The sequence below is a fragment of the Colias croceus genome, chromosome 8, assembly GCF_905220415.1.
Source record: "Colias croceus chromosome 8, ilColCroc2.1".
Taxonomy (NCBI): Eukaryota; Metazoa; Arthropoda; class Insecta; order Lepidoptera; family Pieridae; genus Colias; species Colias croceus.
In genome coordinates, this window is record NC_059544.1 from 2,330,933 (window position 1) to 2,354,188 (window position 23,256).

The 23,256-nt window shown below is 32.9% G+C and overlaps 1 protein-coding gene across 5 annotated transcripts in view; it reads right to left on the reverse strand.

Annotated features, from left to right (window-relative positions):
- The window catches only part of LOC123693848 (CUGBP Elav-like family member 1), a 306,030-nt gene that overhangs the window by 50,062 nt on the left and 232,712 nt on the right, over window positions 1-23,256 (reverse strand). For all 5 annotated transcript variants that reach the window (XM_045639088.1, XM_045639084.1, XM_045639086.1 and 2 more), the window contains one exon: window positions 8,720-8,768. In XM_045639088.1, coding sequence (XP_045495044.1) covers window positions 8,720-8,768 — 49 coding nt within the window. The remainder of the gene's footprint in view (window positions 1-8,719; window positions 8,769-23,256) is intronic.

Here is a 23,256-nt window from a genome sequence, read left to right on the forward strand (position 1 = left end):
AAAACTAGGCACAAACAATTACTTGCATATTAATATTTTAATGTAATTTCGAAATTATGTTAATGTGTATTCACCTCAAAGTGAAAAATGAAAGTTTAGTAAGTAAACATAAGATTTCTATCGCGTTGCTTAAAACAAAGCTCCTGTAGCTTTGTTTTAAGCAACGCGATATAATATTATTGTTTAATACTTTTTAACCGACTTCAAAAAAAAGGAGGAGGTTATCAATTCGGCCGGTATATTTTTTTTTTATTATGTATGTACACCGATTACTCCGAGGTTTCTGAACCGATTTACGTGATTCTTTTTTTGTTCGATGCGGGATGGTGTCGAATTGGTCCCATAAAAATTTTATTCGGATAGGCCCAGTAGTTTTTATTTTATGAGCATTTTTGTCTGTAGGTATGTATTTGTAAATTTTGCAAGTGCAAGTTTGAAGTCGGTTGTTTTTAACGCAGTTATCAGGTCTTGTTATACAAGAATAATTAATTAATTATGAATAAAATCGTTTGTATTTATAATTTATTTAATTGTGTACTGGTATTGGTTATTTAATTACCTATATAAGCATATTATAATAATATTATGTAAGTAGGCATTTAAACTAAATTTTCAAAAATGATCCTTTTCTAAAAATGGAAACCATATTCTACAAAATATAATTACTAAGAAGCTCTTCGACGCCACGTAACAACTACACGGCGTTAGAATCTAGGCCAAAACGAGGCTTAGTAAAAACACAAACACAATGCTTATCATGGCGGCATGGGACCCGCATCACACCTACCAATTACCTACTACTAGTATAGTATTATACTAGCTGTGTCCCGCGGTTATACCCGCATTGCTTGACTTGTTTTGGTCTTAGCGTGATGATATTATATAGCCTATACGCAGACTCGATCTGTTGGTAATATTCATGCAAAATTTGAAATAAATTCATGCTGTACTTTATGAATTTAGTTCGGACATACATACATACATACAGACAAATATCTAAAAGCTATATTTTTGGCTTTGATATCGATTATAGATCACGCCCCAAGTATTCTTTAAAAAAATATTCAATGTACAGTTTTGCCTTTTTACGATTTTATTGTGTGTATAAATTAATTATCTGTGGAAGGTACCAACCAACCAACCAACTGCTTACGTAACATGGTGGCACTTGAACAAACAACGCGCGCGCGCACGATAACGATCCAAACGAGACGGTATCCAAGATTTACGGTGTACGTGGTAATAATATGTCTTGTAAGAACAGAAAAAAATGCCATAGACATAGTCGTTTTACTAGAAATATGAAGAAATGATGAATTCATTGTGTGGTACTTAATCTTCAACGATAGTTGATGAATAATGAATATCATGACTCTACATCGGAAGACGCGGTCGCGTTATGTACAGTGAAATTTTGATGATACGGTAGGATTTTATTGATATGAAGATAATAATTAATAATATTATGTATTGTTATTTATTAAATTCTCGTGCTTTATTTTATTAATAGAATATCACTTGTAAAACTAATTTCCATTAAAAACAACAAAGAAATAATACGAGGAATAGCTGGTGTGATACACATTTTCTACATCAAAAAGAAAACACGTCTTATACTGCCTTTAGCATCTAGAACCAGCATTTCCATCAAATAAATAACATCAATGATATTGATAAATTCCATCTTTGTTTGTCGACTGAATACAACACTGTACACCTATAAGAATGCATTGTTTTTACGTTCGCTGTAAACAAACTCGATTTGATTCATATTGGCATGACGATCTCTGAGCGATAGTCGAGGCGTTTCTATTCATATTTAATTAATTTAATAAACATTAAACAACCTTTAGCTTTGAGTATAAGAACGTTAGTTGAGATATTTAATAATACTTTTTGATAAATTTTTCTATTACACATGTATTATAAACTAGCTTCCGCCCACGACTTTATAAGTGCATGCCCGTTTTCCCCGTTCCCGCAAGAATTTCGGGAAATCCTTTCTTAGGGGACGCCTACGTTATGCTACATATATTATATTAAATTTCAGCCCGATACGTCCAGTGGTTTGGGCTGTGCGTTGATAGATCACTATATCAGTCACATTTGAGTTTTATATATGTATATAGAAGATATCAAATATTAAAATGAACAAAACGTCGAATATAAAAATTAACAACCCCTCTTTAAAAATAGTAGACAAATTGCAAATATGCCTAAATTTAAACTATGTAGAAAAAAAATTATCTATACATATAATATAGGAAAATAAAGTTTAACTTTACAATATTCCACCGTTAAACGTTTCTTATTATTAACCGAGTGCCGCTCCCGACATCATTTAACAGGAGGATAATGCAAAACGAGGAAACAAAGTGACACCTATTTTCGTCACTAACCGCACAGTGTAATGAGACAATAGGCAATTATACTGAATGTTTTATTATACTTATTCAATTATTGCCCATTGTGCACGTTGAAATTGTAAAGGTTGTAAAGCCACTAGATAAGTGTTATGTTGATTCACAATGTTTATGAATTATTTTTTAAGAAAAGAATCTTATAATGTTCAGATTTATAATATTGCAGAAAAGTTTGATGCTAACTAAGTATTTAATTGCAATAGGTAATTTTTAATACATAAATACACATCTAGGTCAACCGTTGCATAAAATCGCAATAAGATTTTACTGTATAAATTAACATTAACAGTGGCTCTACCATAATGTGCTTATAGCGAGAGTAATCAAATAATAAATATCATTATTTTATTACATGCACTAATAAATTGTTGCAGATGGACCCATTTGCTCGCTTTATGCAACAGAAGTACATTAGTGTCTCAAATAATATATTGTTTCATTTTATAATACAAATTTTGGCCAAACAAATGTGTGATAATTTCTTTTATTGACTGTTGGATGATATTATGCAAAGTATGCTAGGTATTTAATAATAGTTGTATCCGTCATAATTTTGAGCTGAATCATTTCAAAATAGTACGCACTAGGTACTTTTATGATGCGTGTTGCACATTGTAAACGAGCATTAAGCAAAAATGAGGAAAGATAATAGTCTCTATTAAGTCATTACTCTATGCAAATAGGTAATCGAGATGAATATAATTATTATATGCCTACATGTAGTGTGTATATCATTACAAACACGTGAACGTGCATTGTAAATATCAGTGGGTGGATTTGTCTGGTAATCTGTTGCTATGACACTTAATTAATAAAATATAACTAATTGTTTGTATCGTATATTTTCAAATTGGCTTATAGTGACGTCATTAGTTAATAGATAATGATAGTGATTGCAAAGAGAGTTGGAAGTATGACGAAATCACTTTGTTTCAAATGACTACAGGCGCTATGATTTTACATTTTCTTGTGTACAAACATTTTCCTTTCAAGAAAGCTTTACTTCAAATGAGTTTACTCACCCCATTTTCAGGGGTCTTCACTTTTAATTGATTATATTTTTCATAATGATTTCTAATAAGAATATAACCCTGTAGCAATTATAGAAAAATACAAAGTATGTACTAATGAAACATGTTTGTAGTTAAACGGTCAAGTCGCATAGTAGGTAACCGAATATTTAATAGACACATATTTTAAAACTGTATTCGATTAATAGATTCAGGTTCACTTCCCCAAATATAGCGCATACATAATTTTTTAAGGAAGAGCCGTAATTTATATTCATAGCAGAACGCGTCGACTTCCTTCTTTGCTGCATCTATTTACTAGTTAGCAGCCAATTGCCAACTTTACTTAGCCGATGCGACTTCAATTATAACCTGTGAAATATTGACCCATAAACTGCGTTGAACACTGTCCCACTTTACGTAGGTACTTAAGCTTTCCTCATAACTTATAAGACATTAATAAAACAGATAAAATACACCGTAACGCAAAGGCATAAAGTCCATTCTAATTAGCCGATAAAACTGTGTATATTTGCGAATAATTGCACCGTTAACAATTTCACATTGATCTGTGAAATAATCTTTAGCCAAAACGATTACGACATCGCGACTATTGTTTTTCAGTCGGCATATCGGTCAATGTCGCTTTCAAAAACGAACGCGAAATTTAAAGTGTCGATTAGACTCTGCGACGCGGTAATTATAAGGATAATTTAACTGAAAAATATAAAATAAACTTGCGCAATACAACGGTTAACCATGACCGCTGGTTCGTTTAAAATTATTGTGCGAAAGTTGGATTAGATTAGGTAATGAGTAGCGTTTAAATAATTATATTGTTATTAAAACTATTTTGAAACAATTATTTTTAGCTAAGTGATTCTCATTAGATACCTCAGACAAAAAGTAATAATGTTCGAGATCTATTAATGTATCGTGAACAGTAAACCCAATGTACCTATATTGTGTGTATGCGTCGATTCCTGTAATGTAAAACCAATTGGCCATATGCGATGCAATGTAATCACAATAACTGTAATATGATAACACATTCAGTCTCACTATTATACCTACAATTAGTAAACTCTACGCATATAAACGGTTTGTTTTTAAGCTTGTAATTTTATTATTTTTTTTTTAACTATCTATGAATTAATTTTTCTTGGTGTGAACTGGATGCACATTACTAAAATTATGAATAGCTTTTTTAAATATTCCGTGTCTCTATATTATTTTCATAGAGATCATTGCATATGAAGCTGTTCAAATCGGTTATATATCTCTCTTTATTAAGATAGATCTTTTTCATGACAATAAATTCTAGAAAATCCTGATTAGAGCTCTATACTCAAACAACATTTTGGAAGTAACACTGACAATGCGCACATGATCGAAGTATGCCAATACAGAGCTGTAAAAACGGAGCATTGAACAATTTTCAGCAGTCGCTGATAAGCCGGTTCTTTGGTAGTGATAAGCGAACGTCAAACCTGGCACATGGTAGGGGGTGGGATTCGACGGGGGCAGCCAGTAGGCGGCGCTGATGGGCGGATAGTTGGTTCCGGACCTGGCGCCCTTGCCGCGGGCACCGGCCGCCTCGCCGCGCATCCTTCACGACCACAAACACACACACACACAAACACTCACAGCCACATTGCACGTCTGCATTCAACCGCGGCCGCGACACAACTAAAGACGTGTAATAAGCGATAGGTGCGCGTGCGTTGACGGACGATCAGTCATTCTTCGTGGGCCCGTGTCACCTCGGCTGTATCCCCCCCGCCCCCTCCACTAATGAGCTCCGTCCTGTGCGCGTCACGTTTGCGTTTTCCACGTACAGAAGGCAATGTGTCATCGATATCGGCTATAGGATAGACAATCATATGACCGTACAATTGAATGCTCTATGTAGAGTCGTTGAAGATTTCATAATTTTGATAACACATAATACCTATGTACTTACCTATATTCCCATGTTAAGTTCTTTAAATTGATATCTTTTTACTTCTCAACCACCTACTAAATATTAAATTAACGGATATAAATGATGACTTAATCTTGTAACAAAAAAAGGTGCGCATGCGACATATACCTACATAGAGCCATAATATTAAACTTATTACTTTATTAACATAGAGGTTATTCCTAACTTTACCTATCTTTCTATAAATTAAATATTATAATAATTCATATTTTTTTATCCATTCCTCACGTCACAACTCGCATCAAACCATTACAATTGCACAACGCAATTATTGAATCAAAACAAAATTGCAAATTGTTCTTATTATTACTTACATATTTTTACCTACTTTCTTATAATAATATGGTGTTTAGAATCACCTCATTCACTGAGACCTCGACGCACACTCGTTATCATAATTAATTACCTTCATCGTTAAATAATTGCACAAAAATTCCTGCCGCAAGATGCGCAATATGTTTATTTAACGCACACTATTAATTACGATATAATAACTTCTAATTTCTTATCCGGAGGAAAAGACGTGCGATGTCTCGTGAAAGCTTTATTCGACATAGGTGTATGTTAACAATAAATAAACAAAATATTCATAACTAGCTTTCCACCCTCGGCATCGCCCGCGCAGTTCCCGTGGGATTTCCGGGATAAAACCTATCCTATGTCCTTTCTCGGGTATCAAAATATCTCTATACCAAATTTCATACAAATTGGTTCAGTAGTTAAGGCATGATTGAGTAACGGACAGACAGACAGAGTTACTTCCGCATTTATAATATTAGTATTTAGTATGGATTCACTGCTAGTACTTATTGAAACAATTTCTAGAAGAAGCTTATTTTACCTGATAGCTTCAAATTGTATTTCTAAGTAATTTGATTCATTCGAAAAAAAATCGTTCATACAACTTCCGATAGAGTCCTGTTCCTTTAATTTATAAAAATATTTTTTTGCTAACGTTTTACAACATAACCGACGATTGTCTCACATAATTAATAATCCTCACATTCAATATCGAAAGCAAATCGTTTTATAGCACAGAAGCTGGACATGACTAATCGAATTACGTCACCATCAACATATCAAAAGATCACCCCACCAATTCCAGAAAGATTCCATGCACTCAAAATTTACAAAATTTACAGCATTACATTTACCTACAACGCTAATACGATTCAAGTTGGACGAGAAAGCACATCGAAATTTAGTTTAAGCAAAGCCACAGAGTACACAATATTCAGATGGCATACTACAAGCGTGCAGTGAGAATAAATTAACGTATCAACATGACCCGCAAAGGTATTTGGGCAGCGGGCGTAAAACAAAGTCAAGTGTTTAGTATTCACGCGTTTTTTTAACACAATAAGGCCAGGTAAACGTAAAAATCGTGAATGTAGAGGCCGTATTCGCTATCTCCGCATGAAGCACTTTTCACACGTAATATGTTTTCATTTTAACATAGCTATTGTATTGTATAGAATCGTTAAAAACCTGTGAAAAACACTAAACATAAAATTGAAAATATGTCTTTATTTTAAAAACATATTAAAGTTCGTATAAATGGGGATTAAATTTACCTTATATATTTTTTGTAATTTAAATATCATAACTTTACCTCAATTGATATGCTAAATTTGCTTTTAAATTGAAAGCTCCCAAAATTTTAATATATTTTATTCAACTGTATTATTTTCCTTATAAGGTTATGCTCAATAGTTATTGTCGATACCAATTAAAGGTAGGTACTGTGTATATATGGTATGTACCTAAATCGATATATATCTATCATTTCTGTTAATCGTGAAAAATGTAACACTTTTAATTAGTGATATCTGTATTTAATAGATAGCTCAGTCCTTTTTCAATGACAGGGTTATATTATAACTTATAATAATAAATAATAACAATTATTTAGGCCTTTCCGACTTTACCTTTACCCATCTCATATCAAAAAACCGTCTCGTACATATCGGGCCTTAAATCGCACCATGTGCAACCGGCCTTACAGCAGGAATGCGACGATCGCACACAACCACGTGTGCCGTATGAATTGTCGGCCCGAGCGATGAGCAATTGTTTATCACTTACGTCCTTTTAACGCCAAGAACATACATAAGAAACATGATACGTTGCATCCTTTACCATATTATTGTGATGCTTATTAAAGTTAATTATATTCACGCATACAATCGTATCATACTTAATAGCGCGTATGAATCTTTTTAAATCTTGAGAGTTTTATTGAGACTGAAAAACAACATACTTTCGAACAACTGATTTCAATTTAAAGTTCTATCCTTCGAATAAATATTGTGGTGAATGTTAAAACAATTAAAACGTTTTTATTCATACAATGTTAATTGTTACAAGATTATAATATTACTTTTACTATAATCTTCCACTGTTCTTAACGATAAGAGAAAATTTTTTTACATAAAAATTAATATTAATTGTTAATTTCCACACTGTCCATTACAACTATCAAATCGTTAAGAAACTAAACTTCACAATGTTCTTAACGATAAGGGGGTAAAATATACAATTTCGACCAATACCTAACTACGCATTTTGACTGGGACTAATGTAAAATTAATATGGTAACATAAATTACAAACCCGCCAACGGTAACATAATGACTGACCTATTAGTTATTACGACTGTTCAATTGCACAATTAGTCAAATTAGTTATTAATGAACGATTCGTTGACGAGTCTCCGATAAAGTGATTTTTGGTTATTACGCGTCCGTAAATATTTTAAATTGAAAATTCATATTCATTTCACCCGTATAGCAATGTCATAAACACTATTCTATTGTCTTTGTATTAACAAATTCCGAACGATGTGTTACGTCACAGATAATTAAAACACACATTAATGACAGCTCATTTTGTGATTGTCTTTGGATCAACAAAATTCCCGCTAAAATTAGTCACAGTACACTCATGAACTCTTCAAATAGTATGGAGAGATTTATTTAATGTTTATATTATGTACTTTGTAATGTTTATATTATGTACTTTGTCAAATGTTTTAAGGACCTATTAATTATCTTAATGAAAGTAGGTTAATATAATATTTTGAAGTAGGTTTAATGTTCACGATTGTTAATATTCATAAAAGAGAATATTAATCTACCAATACTTGAAATATTTTAATTTTAATTATTTAATAATAGGTACGCTTCATAAGACCATTGGTTGAAAGAAAATTTTCTTCACCTTTTGAAAGTGCAACTTGCAAACAAACTTTATAATATATAATTTAAGAAAATGAACAATTGAAGGGTAGTTTACAAAACTTACCATTTCTGTTTTCACTGTCAGCTGGTTTCATCTGGATCGGATGGTGCATCTGCAACAAAATAAACAAATATTTAATACACATCGCTTGCATTTTTTAAATTTAATTATTTATTCTATAACTTGTTTGTTTGTTACATAAACAGTTTGGCTTTGTTCTACAAATTTTTCATATACATATAATTATCTCTAAAATGGACCTAAAATAGACTTTATTTAGTCGAGTCTGAGTCCTTCAAAATTTCCGTTCGTATTCATAACGTTCATTTAAATTCGATCATATTTCACTATAATTATAAAACAAAGACATTCAAAATGTCAACCGTTGAGAGGTGTAATTCACAGAACATATAAAGTTATATGTTCTGTGGTGTAATTAATGTTCTCCATAATTATTATTTACACGGGCCGACCGACGCACATGAGTCTTCGATTATTGCATAAACATCAAACAATGCGATCAATTCATTCTTGTAGTCCAAGAGCTGGTAATGGTTTTATTAAGAGTTTAAAATAATTAAATATTATATATTTATTTATATTATTACTTTATATTATTTATTTTAAATATATATAATAAATTTATATATATTTAAAATAAATAATATAAAGATCTAATTGAACTATTTGGGCTTTGCCAATTTTAATGTAACTGGACAAAGCCTGAAAAAATATATGTACGTATTTTTCTGTTTACTATAAGTAAGTAATTGGGTAAATTAATGTTCTAATGAATAATACATAGCACTACGATTTATAGTGTGTACTATAAATATTAATAAATAACAATATGTAGGTTATGTTATGGTAAAATTTTTAACATGAACAAAAATTCGTTCACCTGCAGGTATACGCCAAAACGTGAAAATAAAGTGATGGACGATAAATCACAAATACGATATAAATTGCTATTTTGAAAATATTTTCGTTTCCACATCGTGAGGGCGGTGAATTTATAGTTTTTGGGAAACAACGGGGCGCAAATATTTTATCACTAAAACGATTGCAATTTGCAATATAGGTAGTGGAAATGCTATTTGTATTTCAGAATCAATATATCATATGAATTTGCTACGAAAAAAGTATAGATGTATTCACGGCATGCACAGTTTACCAACTGGCATTTCCTATAAGTATAGGTATGGATTTACATGCTTATTAAAATAATAGAATTATTAACTCGCAAAAATCTATATCTTAATAAAATCTAGTTTGGGAGCTTTCAGAAAATGTGTTACATTTTATATGTAACGATTAATTATAATTATAATTTTACTCATTTATTGTTTTATTTTCTCGAGTATAAATATATTATGTCAAACTATAACGTATAGTATATTCCAAAGTATATTCTAAATTTTCAATTATTCATTACACATCAAAGACACCTTAGATCTTGGCGCAAAACAATTTAAGATGTCCAATTGTCCAAACAGAGAACCGTAAAATGGTCGTTAAATAAATATGTGTAATAGATCAATATGGTTTTCCTTTTCATCAACATATCAAGATAATTTAGTATAGCAGTAATTCATATAATCTCCTTCAGGATATTTATGTTGGTAAATTTTATTATACATGTTTTTTTAATCATTCGCATTCATTAAGAATATAAAAAATGTGGAAAATTATATCGTATTCCTGCAAATTCACTTCATACCCAAGAGTCAATATGAACTTGTCAATAGTTCAATCACTTTAATTAAAATCTATTCCGCACCGCGCGATATCAGATCTCTTCCACCGATTCAAATGTGTACAAATTAACCAGCTTGCAAATTGGACGATTTTCTAGATCATACGTAGCTTCATTAGTCGAACTGTACAGTGTATAGTGTATAACAGTGAATTTCCGTCTGCTGCGAGTTGCGAGCCGTTTGTATCGCACGTGTGTCAATCATCGCCGGTTTATTTTCACGCCTCTGTATGTGACATTAATGGCTTTGCCGTATAGAACGCGTTCTTAGCGCGTGTTACGGCTACTGAACTACGCGATAACATAATACCTATACAGACAAAGTGACGACGTGAACGCTCTGTCGTGCGCTAAGTATGCGTTCTATTTGACAAAGCCAATAGCGCATAGTACAATATATTATAACAATGCGGTGTCATAGCGCGAAGTCTATCTAGCAAAGCCATAATACGCGTTCTATCTAGCAAAGCCATAATACGCGTTCTATCTAGCAAAGCCATAATACGTGTAATCATTATGCCGCTATGCGCTCTTTTGATGAGAAAGTGACACGATCGCCCATCGGTCTCTTAGCTGTTACTCTGCTCCTTTAAAAGAGGTAAGAGTCCTTTCTCTTTCTTTCGACAGGGGAATTTAGAATTTCATAGAATTCACAGGAGATACAGTCTTAGGAGAGCTTTCGCATTGTGTGACGGATTTTTCTTTTTTTTTCTAAATATCAATACAAAAATTAACTTATAATGATCATTAACTCTGGTAACATTATATTCTGCAAGAGATAACTTTCATAATCAGCGCCAAACACCCATTATGAATTTAACTCGCGGCTCTAACTTTGTTATCCAATATCGTTTCATCTTATCCATACATCGCACCACGCAATCCCATCTTGTTCAATTATAAATTCGCGGAACAAGATAGCGAGGCAAGTTGCGGCCCGAGTAACACGATAGTCCGCTCAACAACATGGAAATCTAATAATCAAGACAATCGCGAAAGATCCCGGCGCCGGCATTGTGAACAATACAAACTCGATGCGTAAACAAGTTTCAACTATTAACCATCGCTCGGCGGCTTGCGAATTGGGAAGATCTCGTAAACTCTGCTGTTATCTAATTAGGGCCAGATGATCATCAATCACGGGCCGTGGACAAACACCGTACAAAGTGTACAATTTGTCACGTCACGCTACAATCAGAGCGGCCTCGGGTCCGCCATTACATTACTGAAGGCAAGATTGAGAGCGCAATGTGCGCGCTAAATGAACACGGGGACTGTTCGCGCTTGTCCACGCGTATTTGCTATGGGATGCTAACCGAATTGGTGACGGTACATCTCATTATCCGAGTTTAAATTAGAAGTAAGTACCTAAAGTATGTCCATTCAATGGATTTTCTTTTTAGTAAGCTTCTGAAATAACCTAATAACATTATGGTTCTTGCAAAGTATTTTTAATTATAGTTTATACCATGACTTTGTAGTGTTTATAGCTAAGTGTTACCTACAGCTTATAATTTTAAATAATTACATTTACTTTATAAGCGCTGTAAAGGTTTTTGTAGCATCCTTTATAAACACTTTTCACATTTTTTGGTTCAAGTTAATTAAAATAGCTTTCGCTTCATAAATTCACAAAGAAATATAAATTAAATTTCAATTGATGAATTTAATTCTTTATACATTTATTTTCAGTTTTAGATAGAATTAGGATTTAGCCGTAAAGAACAAACATAAAGCGAAGAAATGGATAAATCCTTTCAGTGAATTTTTAGGAGTCTGTGTTTTACTATCTAAATAAAAGCGTCGTAATTTTTGGTTCATAATTCTATAAAATACTTTCAGTTACATTGAAGATTAAAATGCTTTTCAAGCCATTCGCAAATTTAATACAAAATTCACAATTTAACCGAACGAATGAAAAAGTAAAGGCTAAATCAATCAAACCAATCTCAGATGCGACGCAAACCGTATAGATGTAGTGAGTCCCATCTATAAAACAGTTGGCACTTGCAACACAAACAATCGATACGAACTCCGATAGTCTGTCGAGTTGAACAAAGACGACGCGATTAGTAAAACCGTCACGAGCTTATGGAACCATAAACGCCGGACATGTTCAGAAATGTTAATCATATGTACAAATACGTATCAATGTCAAGGGACCCTTCGGTTGCAGTGGCATCGCATTTAAAACTAGAACTAATACGTTGCGGTGTACGTGAAATAATTGTTAATGGTTTCCGACCGCCGTATCGCACGATTTCATTTAAAACGTCCCCCGCACATATTATATACTAGCTTTCCGCCTGCGGCTTCGCCCGCGTTTTCAAAAAAAAAACCCGCATAGTTCCCGTTCCCGTGGAATTTCCTGGATAAAACTTAGCCTATATTACTCGTGGATAAAATAGCTTTCGAATGGTGAAAGATTTTTTTAAAATCGGTCCAGTAGTTTATGAGCCTATTCATTGCAATCAAACAAACAAACAAACAAAGTTTTCCTCTTTATAATATTAGTTATTTATAATATTAGTTATATATACAGTTTATTTATTGAGAAGACAATGCATTTCCGATACACTTTTTCAATTAAAAAATTTTTATTCAACAATGAACTTCGCAAAAAATGTTGTTTGAAATGTATATTTTAATGTAAGCGAAACATAACACCACTATTTAGTTAGCTCTGAATACTATTTTTCTAACACTCGTAAATTACAACATGCGTCGATTAAAAAGCTGTCATTTAAAATCAACATGTATCTTATTACTCACGAGCATTCATAACGAACGGACGGACGGATATAAATAAACTACATAGTGACGTTTTAAGCCAAAATGCGTGCTCGAGACAATTAGAACTATTGTGATTGAATGTTTTGTAAACGAATGTTATATTTTTAGAACAACGTCAAAATTGTGATAAAAAAAACCGTGATTGTACGTCTTTATATTTACGGAGTGAATGTAAAGAAATTACTCGTACCTTCTTTAAAAGTATATCCAAAAGATTTAAGAGATATTTACAAACAATAATAAATTGAAGGCATGTTTATTCATGTTCTAAAAAAATATTACCTGCCATATTGTTTCTTATACCGTTAACATAAATTCGACTATATCTCTACTGTATTCTATATCTCAGCAGGATTAAAGGTTAGATCAAACGTAAGGATAAGGGCATAAATACACTCTTGTGAAACGCTTTACGTTTTTAAAAGTAAAAGTGGGCATCTATTTAACATCTGATAAAAGATTTTCAACCTTATTCGTGTTAATTTACAGCTTCAAATTAAATTTATTGTAAAAAGGTAAAAATTGTTAATAATAAACAATACACTCAGGGATTTACAAAAAAGTGCTCTTTTATTTTTGTGAACTCTTGAAATTAATTGAGGTAATTGAGGTAAAATTTATTACAACGTGGTTGCTATATACACACAAAATTTTAGCTAAAATTTAAAGTAAAAGAGCAACATCTTACTGCCTACTAAACAAATTTGCAAAAATTTAATATAAGTAGGCTAAGAAGTGAACTAGCGCATCTCTGTAAAACTTCGATCAGAAACAGCAATTTAACTCGAAAGTTTTAATACATTGCCGTATTAAAAACGAATTTAAATTTACTTTTGTTTATAAAACGAGCAATGTACATTTAAAAGCTCGTAATACGCGCTTTCGGCCAGGTTCAAAAGGCTTTATGAAGGGTCCCGCGATCTTTATTAGCTTCATTACCTTTGTGCACGCTGTTTCCACTTTTATCTGCAATATTTACTTTGTGTTCAACTTCTTATTTTATATAGTAAGTAAATTATGAATATTTCATTTTCGTTCTATAAATGTTTATAATTTGTGTAGTTTGAAAGAGATAGATAATAGCGACGTTTTTTGCCGTCTTATGTGTTATAAATTTTGTGATGTCTTTAAATAATTTCAGTCAAAATTTGCAATACTAAATCACAAAACATACCATGATATTCAATATTATTACTGTTTGTTTATTACATTTCTCTTCATAACGATATTATAAAGTGTTATTCCATCGACTGAAAAATTGCACGTATTTATTGCTATCTTTACGCTCTAAATACGTCAACAAAACCATTACCACTTAAAATCAATCGTCTCTTGCTCTACCTACCACACAAAATAAATCCCGTAACGTACCAGGATAGTCCAGCGAGTGTAAAACCTTGTCCACAATTCACAGGTGTACCTTGACCCTTCTCTGCAAAGCGGTCCCGCGAATCACCACCCGGTCACACGGTCACACCGAGAAAGCTTTATCGCGACCCCATTTCTTCTCTGCGCAAATAAAACGGGAAACAACACGACTCCACTGATTTCCCTCGACATTTTACAGTTTTTTAGTGTTTTGTTTTTTTGGACTAATGGCACGCCGGCGGTAAAAAGGTTATTGCACTCAACGATGAAGCGGAACATCTCCCGTTTATTGGACTCTTGGCGGGTCGTTCTGTGTGAATTCCAAAACAAGCGTTGTTGCAAAGTTCATAATATAGTATTATAGCTGAGGGAATGTATGGAGGATTCCGTTGACGAAAATTGCAACCAGGACTTCCAATAGGCGAACATGTATATTATGATGTTAATTATCGCTAAGGGACTAAAAATCAATACAAAAGATTTTTACTATCCAAAAGTGTCAAGTGTTTGTTTAACACTACATTTTAAAAAAGCGCTCAATCCTTTGTAAAAGTGCTACAAAACACGGTTAGCGCCTAATTGAAAAGCTCAAAGTCCTCGGACTTTACATAATGTTCTTGCTCCATTACCTCATCCCACTTTTCAACTGTGTAAACAAATCGTTTTAAAAATTTACGTAATTAATTCATTCTACTGTAAGCTAAACAGAGGGGAGAAACTTTATCAGCTCAGAACTCGACCGCTCTCCGTATGGGTAGACCTTTAATGCCTTAATTCCGTACATCTTTTTATTGGCCTACAATTCAGCTCTTACAAGCCAAGAGCGAGCCAGCTACTTTACGTATTCGGCAAAAAGAATCGCGTTGTCCGCAGTTTATTTTCGTTCGCGCACAAAATGTTTTGGCACGCTCCCACCCGAAAGTGGCTATGCTAACGTTGTGTAAGCGACCCAATACTTTGCATGCTCCGTATACCTAGCTACCGTTCGTGCACCACTTTGGCCGTAATTGCAAAAAATCCTTGTGATCCGTGTTTATTTTCAGAGGGACTTTTGCGACCCCGAACTCGTAGGGACGGGGAAAAAATCGTCCCAAACTAATGGAGCGCACGACTAGAATGAACTTTTAAACTTACCCGTGCAGTATTTTTAGGGATCCGCAGCGTAAGAGGTTAAATGAAGCGTTATTAGATCACTCGGCCTATCGCTCTATTTAACATATTACTTGACCTTTTTCGTTTAGTATTAATACAATAAAGTGGGTATAGTATACGTATCATATAAAATGAGAATACATATAAAACTTATGGAAGCAGTATATAGTATATATTTTTATGCGTAAATTAATATTGTTGGTTTAACATGATTTCGAGAAAAATATAGAAAATATTATATAAGCAGGTTTATATTATATTTTAGTGTTTACAAAACTTTTCATGATTTGAATTCTAGTTGACTATATAAAACAGTAGATAGGTAGGAACTTATATTTCAGTAAAGTTGCATACGCAGACTCACTCTTAGCAATTTTGCAAAAAGCGCGGCCTCCCGATTGTAAATTCGTTCGGAAATTTTTACGATCCACTATATTGTCAAATTTAATTCCAATCTATTGTCATTGTAAAGGCACTGTCAAAGTTCAACGGGAAAATTAAATGTTACCTTCGTCTAGAACAGAATATTGTCATTGTAAACCATAAACATTGTTTTATGATTTATCTCAATTGTAATTTAAGAAGTCGTAAAACAAACGACTCAGTTCTCATTCGTATCTATATGTGAGATCGTACAATCTCAAGGTGTCAAATGTATGGCTAGTTTGAAATAAAAAAGTAATTTATAACCGTGATTAAAAAACGTGTATGAACAAACATAATGTTATGAAAATAAACAATGGAAATACAAAGAAGTGGTTAGAGATACCTTAAAGATAAATTAACGAAACAGTTCAAATTTTGTTGTGCTATATTATCAAATTGTTTGTTTCTTTTTAATTCATATAAATACCGAAATCGATAGGGTTTGTTCATCATATAAGATACTTTAATACAATACAAGCTTTATAGATAATCTTAAGCAGTTATCTACTATAAAAAAAAAAAAAAAAAAAACGTCCACAACAAAATCGAACACAATACTCGAAGTAACATCCTCCCTGTTAAATTGAGATTTAAAACTTTGTACCTAGCTATACCCACCTACCTACTAGTACCTAGTGAAAAGTTTTTATTCTGCAAAATCTTCCGTAATCCTAATAGAAGTCTCGCCGTACGAGGCGTACGTGCGTCGAGTACTGACGTACCGACGTGTCTCGTAAAAATAATTTCAAACGATATCCCCCTTAACGCTGTTTCCATTCGATTTTGTTAAACTCGTTTTAAATAGACGATGTGATTTACGAAATTTAAAGTTATAGCGACTGCTTACAATGAATAATTTAGGGGAGATAAGAGGATATGCTTCTATATTTATGGTAAAAAGTGTTCATGGTACCATTACAATATTGGAATGGTATTAAAAACATCATTGTCTTAATTTAGTTTTAAATTAAATTAATTGAAATGAAATATTTATTTTGCCAGAAATGTGGAAGATTTACAGATTTTATGTACATTCATTCATCACAGATCTTCAATTGATTGACATGAAAAAATTAACTACCTACCTATTGCAAAAAAATTAAATAATTTATTTAAAAATTTTACTTTTATAGGTTACATTTAGTAAGTTAACTCTCAAGACATTGTTACAAAGTTTGTTGCATAAAATATTATCCGAGCAAATGTTACTCATTTTCCAATAATAAAGTAGCGTCTCTTTAAAGAGGTACAAGTTACGATCAATTCACTTTATGCATTAAAAATTGTTTCACAAACTTCAAACTTTAGCTACAACTATATAAACAAAAGCCTTGTTCCACAATACTAGATCTACTTAAACGTATGCTCTTATAACTGAAACTAAACTACTAAACTGTTAATCGAAAATCACCATCTGCTTATCAACAATCAGGGAGCGCGGATAAAAATTCAGTTACACGCATATAATACACCTTCAACGCATATATCGGCCACGTAACGACATCACAGTAAAAGCTGAACCGTAGAGGGCACATCCAACGATACCGAGGGGTTACTTTTATTAACTCTTTGTCGACGGATCCCGACAGTGCTTTCGCCTTGAATATAAATAGATTTTATTGTGCCCTGGACCATTGTTACATAAAAAAATTGGATAGGCTAAGAGGATTTGGGCGAAATGAGCTCGACTGGCCGACATACAAACTGCGTATTGGCTTGGGAGATATTGCTATATCGAAAGCGTAATGTTCGAAAATTGTCTTCGCAATAGTTTCTCTTTATATCATTATTTCTGTGAATGTATTATATTTATCTGATGAGCGTGGGATTTTGTGTGGATAGTGATACTCTTATTTACAGGTTGGGGTTTAATAATTGTCATATTTTGTTGTTTAATGTCTTCTAGAAATAATTTGTGTAAAGGTTACAATGTACATTCTGATTACTTTCTGATATCAGTACCTAGTATTGAGTGTATGCTAATATATAAGCACTATTACGAAAACACAACATGAAAGGTAAAATTAATTTACTTTTCCGTTACTAGAAAACAACATATTATTCGAAAAACATATTAAATCTTTATTGCATTTGTACAAATGAAAATTGCCATTGATTACAGATTATATTATAATAATACGATAATATTACAGATTATAATATAATAATTATTATATATACTGAACTTTAAAACACACAAACAAACTCCTCAGCACGAACACGAACGTACAGCGAAAAATAACTGGCAACATGACGTTCGACATAGTATTAAATTAAATTTCACTCATAAATTATTATCTATTAACAATTAATTTCGGCTTCAATGGTTCATAAATCAGCCATCGAATGTTTCAATTTCATCGCACAACTAAATCAAACACATTTAAACCCGCGGGAATTCGTCGATCGCGGCTTAATCAATATATTAGCCGTCAGTATATGAATTGTGATTATGGTATCAATTCCCGATATCGGGGTGGGTTTTGGACAATAGAAAGAGATTAATTAAAATATAACAATCGCTATCAAGGAGAAGTAGAAGACTAGTAACTATTGGAAAATTATTGTGGCTGAGATCTCGGTTCTAGCAGTCAGATAGATGAAAATATAAGTTTTTTTTATTATGTATATGTAATCAAAAACTAATCTTAATTGCGAACAAATGCACTATCTGAAATAGTCGATGCCTATTCAACGAGACATTTACTTTTAAATAACAAGAAAATCACACAAAGTACGGAATTTTTTGATTTCAATTACATCCCCAATCGACAATTGTATCCCATTCTCATATTCTACCCAAGAAAAACGTAAGAGCACCTCGACCGGCCCACCGCGCGCCGCAACATAATATATCTAGCGAGTCCTTATTACATTAGTTTTTCAACCGTGAAAACCAATGGAGCTCACCCTCGTTCCGAGCTAAGGGGTTATGTGCGATACTCCACTTTCTACGTTTCATATTGTTCTCTAAATTTTTACGATCTCACAAAGTGACTGTTCGTTGTTTTATGTTCAAAATTACGTGCTTTGTAAGTGGGTAATCTGTTTCTAATTTAATTTGTAAATTTAATCTAATCTGTAAATGAGGCGACGAAATTAGGCGGGAAATCAATTAGTTAATTACGTATTTTCGTTTAATAGCTGGAATTATGTTATTTAAATCTACATATATTGATATATTCAAATGTTTTGTAGACTTGAAAGGATAAACTGTTCGTTGCAAAGTTGCATTTAGTGTTAAAATTTTATCAGTTCCTACTTATCTAACTAATTTATGCAATAGCTAAGCTTATTGCACCTATTGGTATTGAACCATCTTGCATTATAAACAGCCACAACAATGGTCCAACATTATACTTTTCTTTCCAAGACATATTCTTAAAGGTAAGTAACATTTCGAAAAGGAATAACACAAGTAGTGGGCGGCGTCTGTGATTCCGTTGCACTCACAAGAGGCCATTGTATTTCTCCAAGTCTAGGCCCGCTATATTGCTGCCGAGTCTTGTTTGTGACTTCCCCCGAAGCCTCTCGAAATATCCTGTATTATATCCTGTGGCTAGCACAAAGCATGTTTGCGTAAATCCATTCGAAAATAAAGAATAACAAAATGTATTATATATTTCTTAAGGCCAAGTCGAGACGACAGTTGTCGCGCTGTTGCCACATACCACTTCCATTTGTGTGAAATCCGAAACACGTGTATCTAAAACATACGCGTGTTTTGGATTATTCGATATTATAATATCACATTTTTTTATTACAAGGTAATTTCCTCTGAACTTTTTGCGGAGGCGTTATATTATACTTCCTTAAAGCCAAACGAGGTAAAAGCCAATTTAATATATGTGTAAAAGTCTAACAAGTTATACATATTTCGTATTTACCTTTGTACCAAATTATGTGTTTTATTTTACGTCTCTGTTTCATATGGAGACTTAGCTACCTCACTGACGAAACGAAACAGAGCATTTTTGTAACAAGCACGTTTAAGATACAGTACTAGAACAATCTTGTTACTAACGCAAGCTGGCAATCAACTATAACGGCCTATATATGCAAATCCATCAAATATGTGGAACAATGATATAGGTCCATCCATTCAACGTATCGCATCGCAATAATAATATATTCTCAGATGGAACTAGTCATGAGCTGATAGAACACGATTCCAATATGTATTATATGTGAATCGCGTGCAATTGGTAGCGATATCTGCATGGTACGTGTTCCGGCACACCGACCAGTATAACTTGACCCCTGTAGTACTAGAGACAGTACGGAACAGACGGCTCTAGATTATATTGTCACGGTAACTTATAACACCAGTTAGGATAATAGCCACTCGTCGAATGTTAAGCAGTCGCCGTAAAATTTATTCAATAGATACGATTTATAGATGAGCTGCAATAAAATATCTTTTGAGTGTCACAAAAGTATTGATTATGTAACAGTGCATTTACATCAAACGAACATAAAGCTAGAGCTCGAGCAAAAACATTATTTCGTGATCTTTTAGTGTCATACGAAAACTCGTATTCAGTCTTGTTGTATTAGAATACTGCATAGAAGCTTTTCGAATGCATTAAGAACAACGAAAGAATGCTCTACTGAGTCTTCGCCTGTTTACACTAAAAGAATTTGCCATAGTGATTAAATATGAGCGTTCGCTTGTTTGATCTAGATGCATCGTAATAAAATAATTTTAATTAATAATATGATATTTTGTTTCGTGTATTATCTAAATATGATTACAATTATTATTCGTTACTTTTAAGAGAAACGGAAAATACGTTACGTAGAAATATTTGTGGAAAATTATATTCAACAATAGCTTATACAGAAGTATTCCCAAGAAATTTGCTATCGTTTATTTAGATTTGTCTGGCTTCATCATTTGTTGCGATATTATGGTCGTACGAGAAAATATTTTTTCTATTGTACTTATATTAATAAAAGAAATATCGAAAAAGGTAATTTATCATTATGATGTTATTTGATGGCTTATTACACGCTTTATAACGTTTTTAATGCAAAAATACTTAAATAACAAGATACCACAACTATTATAAACTCTCTGAAGTACACAGATTACATACTTGTATATTGCTTAATAAACAACCGATTTCAGAATATAGATCCTACTAATATTATAAATGCGAAAGTTTGTATGGATGTATGGATGTTTGTTTCTCTTTCACGTAAAAACTACTGAACCGATTACAATGAAATTTAGCACACATATAGAGGGTAACTTGGATTAACACATAGGATAGTTTTTATCCCGGAAATCCCACGGGAACGGGAACTATGCGGGTTTTCCTTTGCAAACGCGGGCGAAGCCGCGGGCGGAAATCTAGTATCTCATATAGGAGCTGAATATAATACCTAAAACGTAGGATTATATTACAACTGTGCAATAGTTAACAGGAGCTTAGCGAATTAGAACATCCGCTAAGCGCCCGATGTAGCTGAGCAGGGTATATTATAGATATTTATATATAAACTAGTGTTCCGCCCCGGCTTCGCCCGTGGTACCTACATGTTTAAACTATCCTATCTCTCAAGTTGGATCGAACTGCACATGGTGTGCGAATTTTATTATAATCGGTTAAGTGGTTTAGGAGTCCATTGAGGACAAACATTGTGACACGAGATTTATATATATTAAGATAAGATGATATTAATACAATTTGAATTAAAAATCTATTGATATAACAATTGTTTGAACTATCATACGTAAGTTAAAGGAGAATGGCGAACTCCCATAGGACTTTGGGCCTGATCGTTACACTGATGATTTATGTGGGGTTAAATAGATAAAAATATACAGATTCTATAAATATAACAATTAAAGATCTGTTCTATGGGATAGCAGAGATATTGAGCATGTAACGTCACTAAAATTGAGGTTAGGTTTGCTCGAGTTCAATGAATAGCTTTGTTTCTTTCTAAGTAGAGGTAAGTTTATGTCCTATAATATATATTATTTAGATAGAGTATAACAGAAGAACAGTTAGGTAATAGAGATATTGGATCGAACTTTTATTCTTTTAGAGTACCTACCAAAACATCGTAGGTACTTATAAGTATATAAAATAAAACACGTTTTTTCATAAATCGTTTATTCATCATTATCATCATAAACAATTAACACATCATCCAGAAACTGTGCTGGCGGCATTAAATCTGGTTGATACCTTGCCCAGCTAAGGAACCATATTATGGACATAACGTGACAGCAGCAACCTACAGTTCTTCTTCCTACTAAACAATTACAATAATAGACTGTTATTGCTTCCCTTCCTATGAGAGCACTGTCGACTAAAATATAAGTAAAATAAGTTTTACTACTTCTATGCCTGGATTGAATGCGACCTCTTAAAAGCCATGTAGTACTTGATGTTGACAGTGCTCTCTGTATGTCGCTGTCTGATTCACGGCACACTTCTATAACATATTTGCCATCGTTTCTTATGTGCTCACCATAATAGGACCTTGCTTGCTTAATTTGATATGAACCTAAGGAAACCAACTGCATTGTCATCTTCATGATTTTCAATCCTCAAAGAATCATTTGCAAGTTTCCAGCATGCATCAAATAATATGTGATCAGAGTGAGTGATCTACAAATAAAGAATTAATATTACAATTGGACAAAAGAAAGTGAATATAATATATAAATCTCGTGTCACAATGTTTGTCCTCAATGGACTCCTAAACCACTTAACCGATTATAATAAAATTCGCACAACTTGTGGAGTTCGATCTAACTTGAGAGATAGGATAGTTTAAACATGTAGGTACCACGGGCGAAGACGGGGTGGACCGCTAGTATATATATATAAAACAATGTGTGTTTACATTTTTGTTTGATTTCAATAGCTAGTACTAAATACCAATAATAATACTAATCCACTAACCGTTAGAGGAGCAGCCCACCGTTGTATAATTGATAATATTGCGTTATCTTGTAACAAATGCATACGTATAGCATTGTTACGATTAGCATTAATACCACAGTTGATGCAGTTCATATTAATTGTAAATGAAAAATCGGATGCAAAGTCGGTGTCCAGGTAGGGTAGCAGTAGTGAGTCGTAAA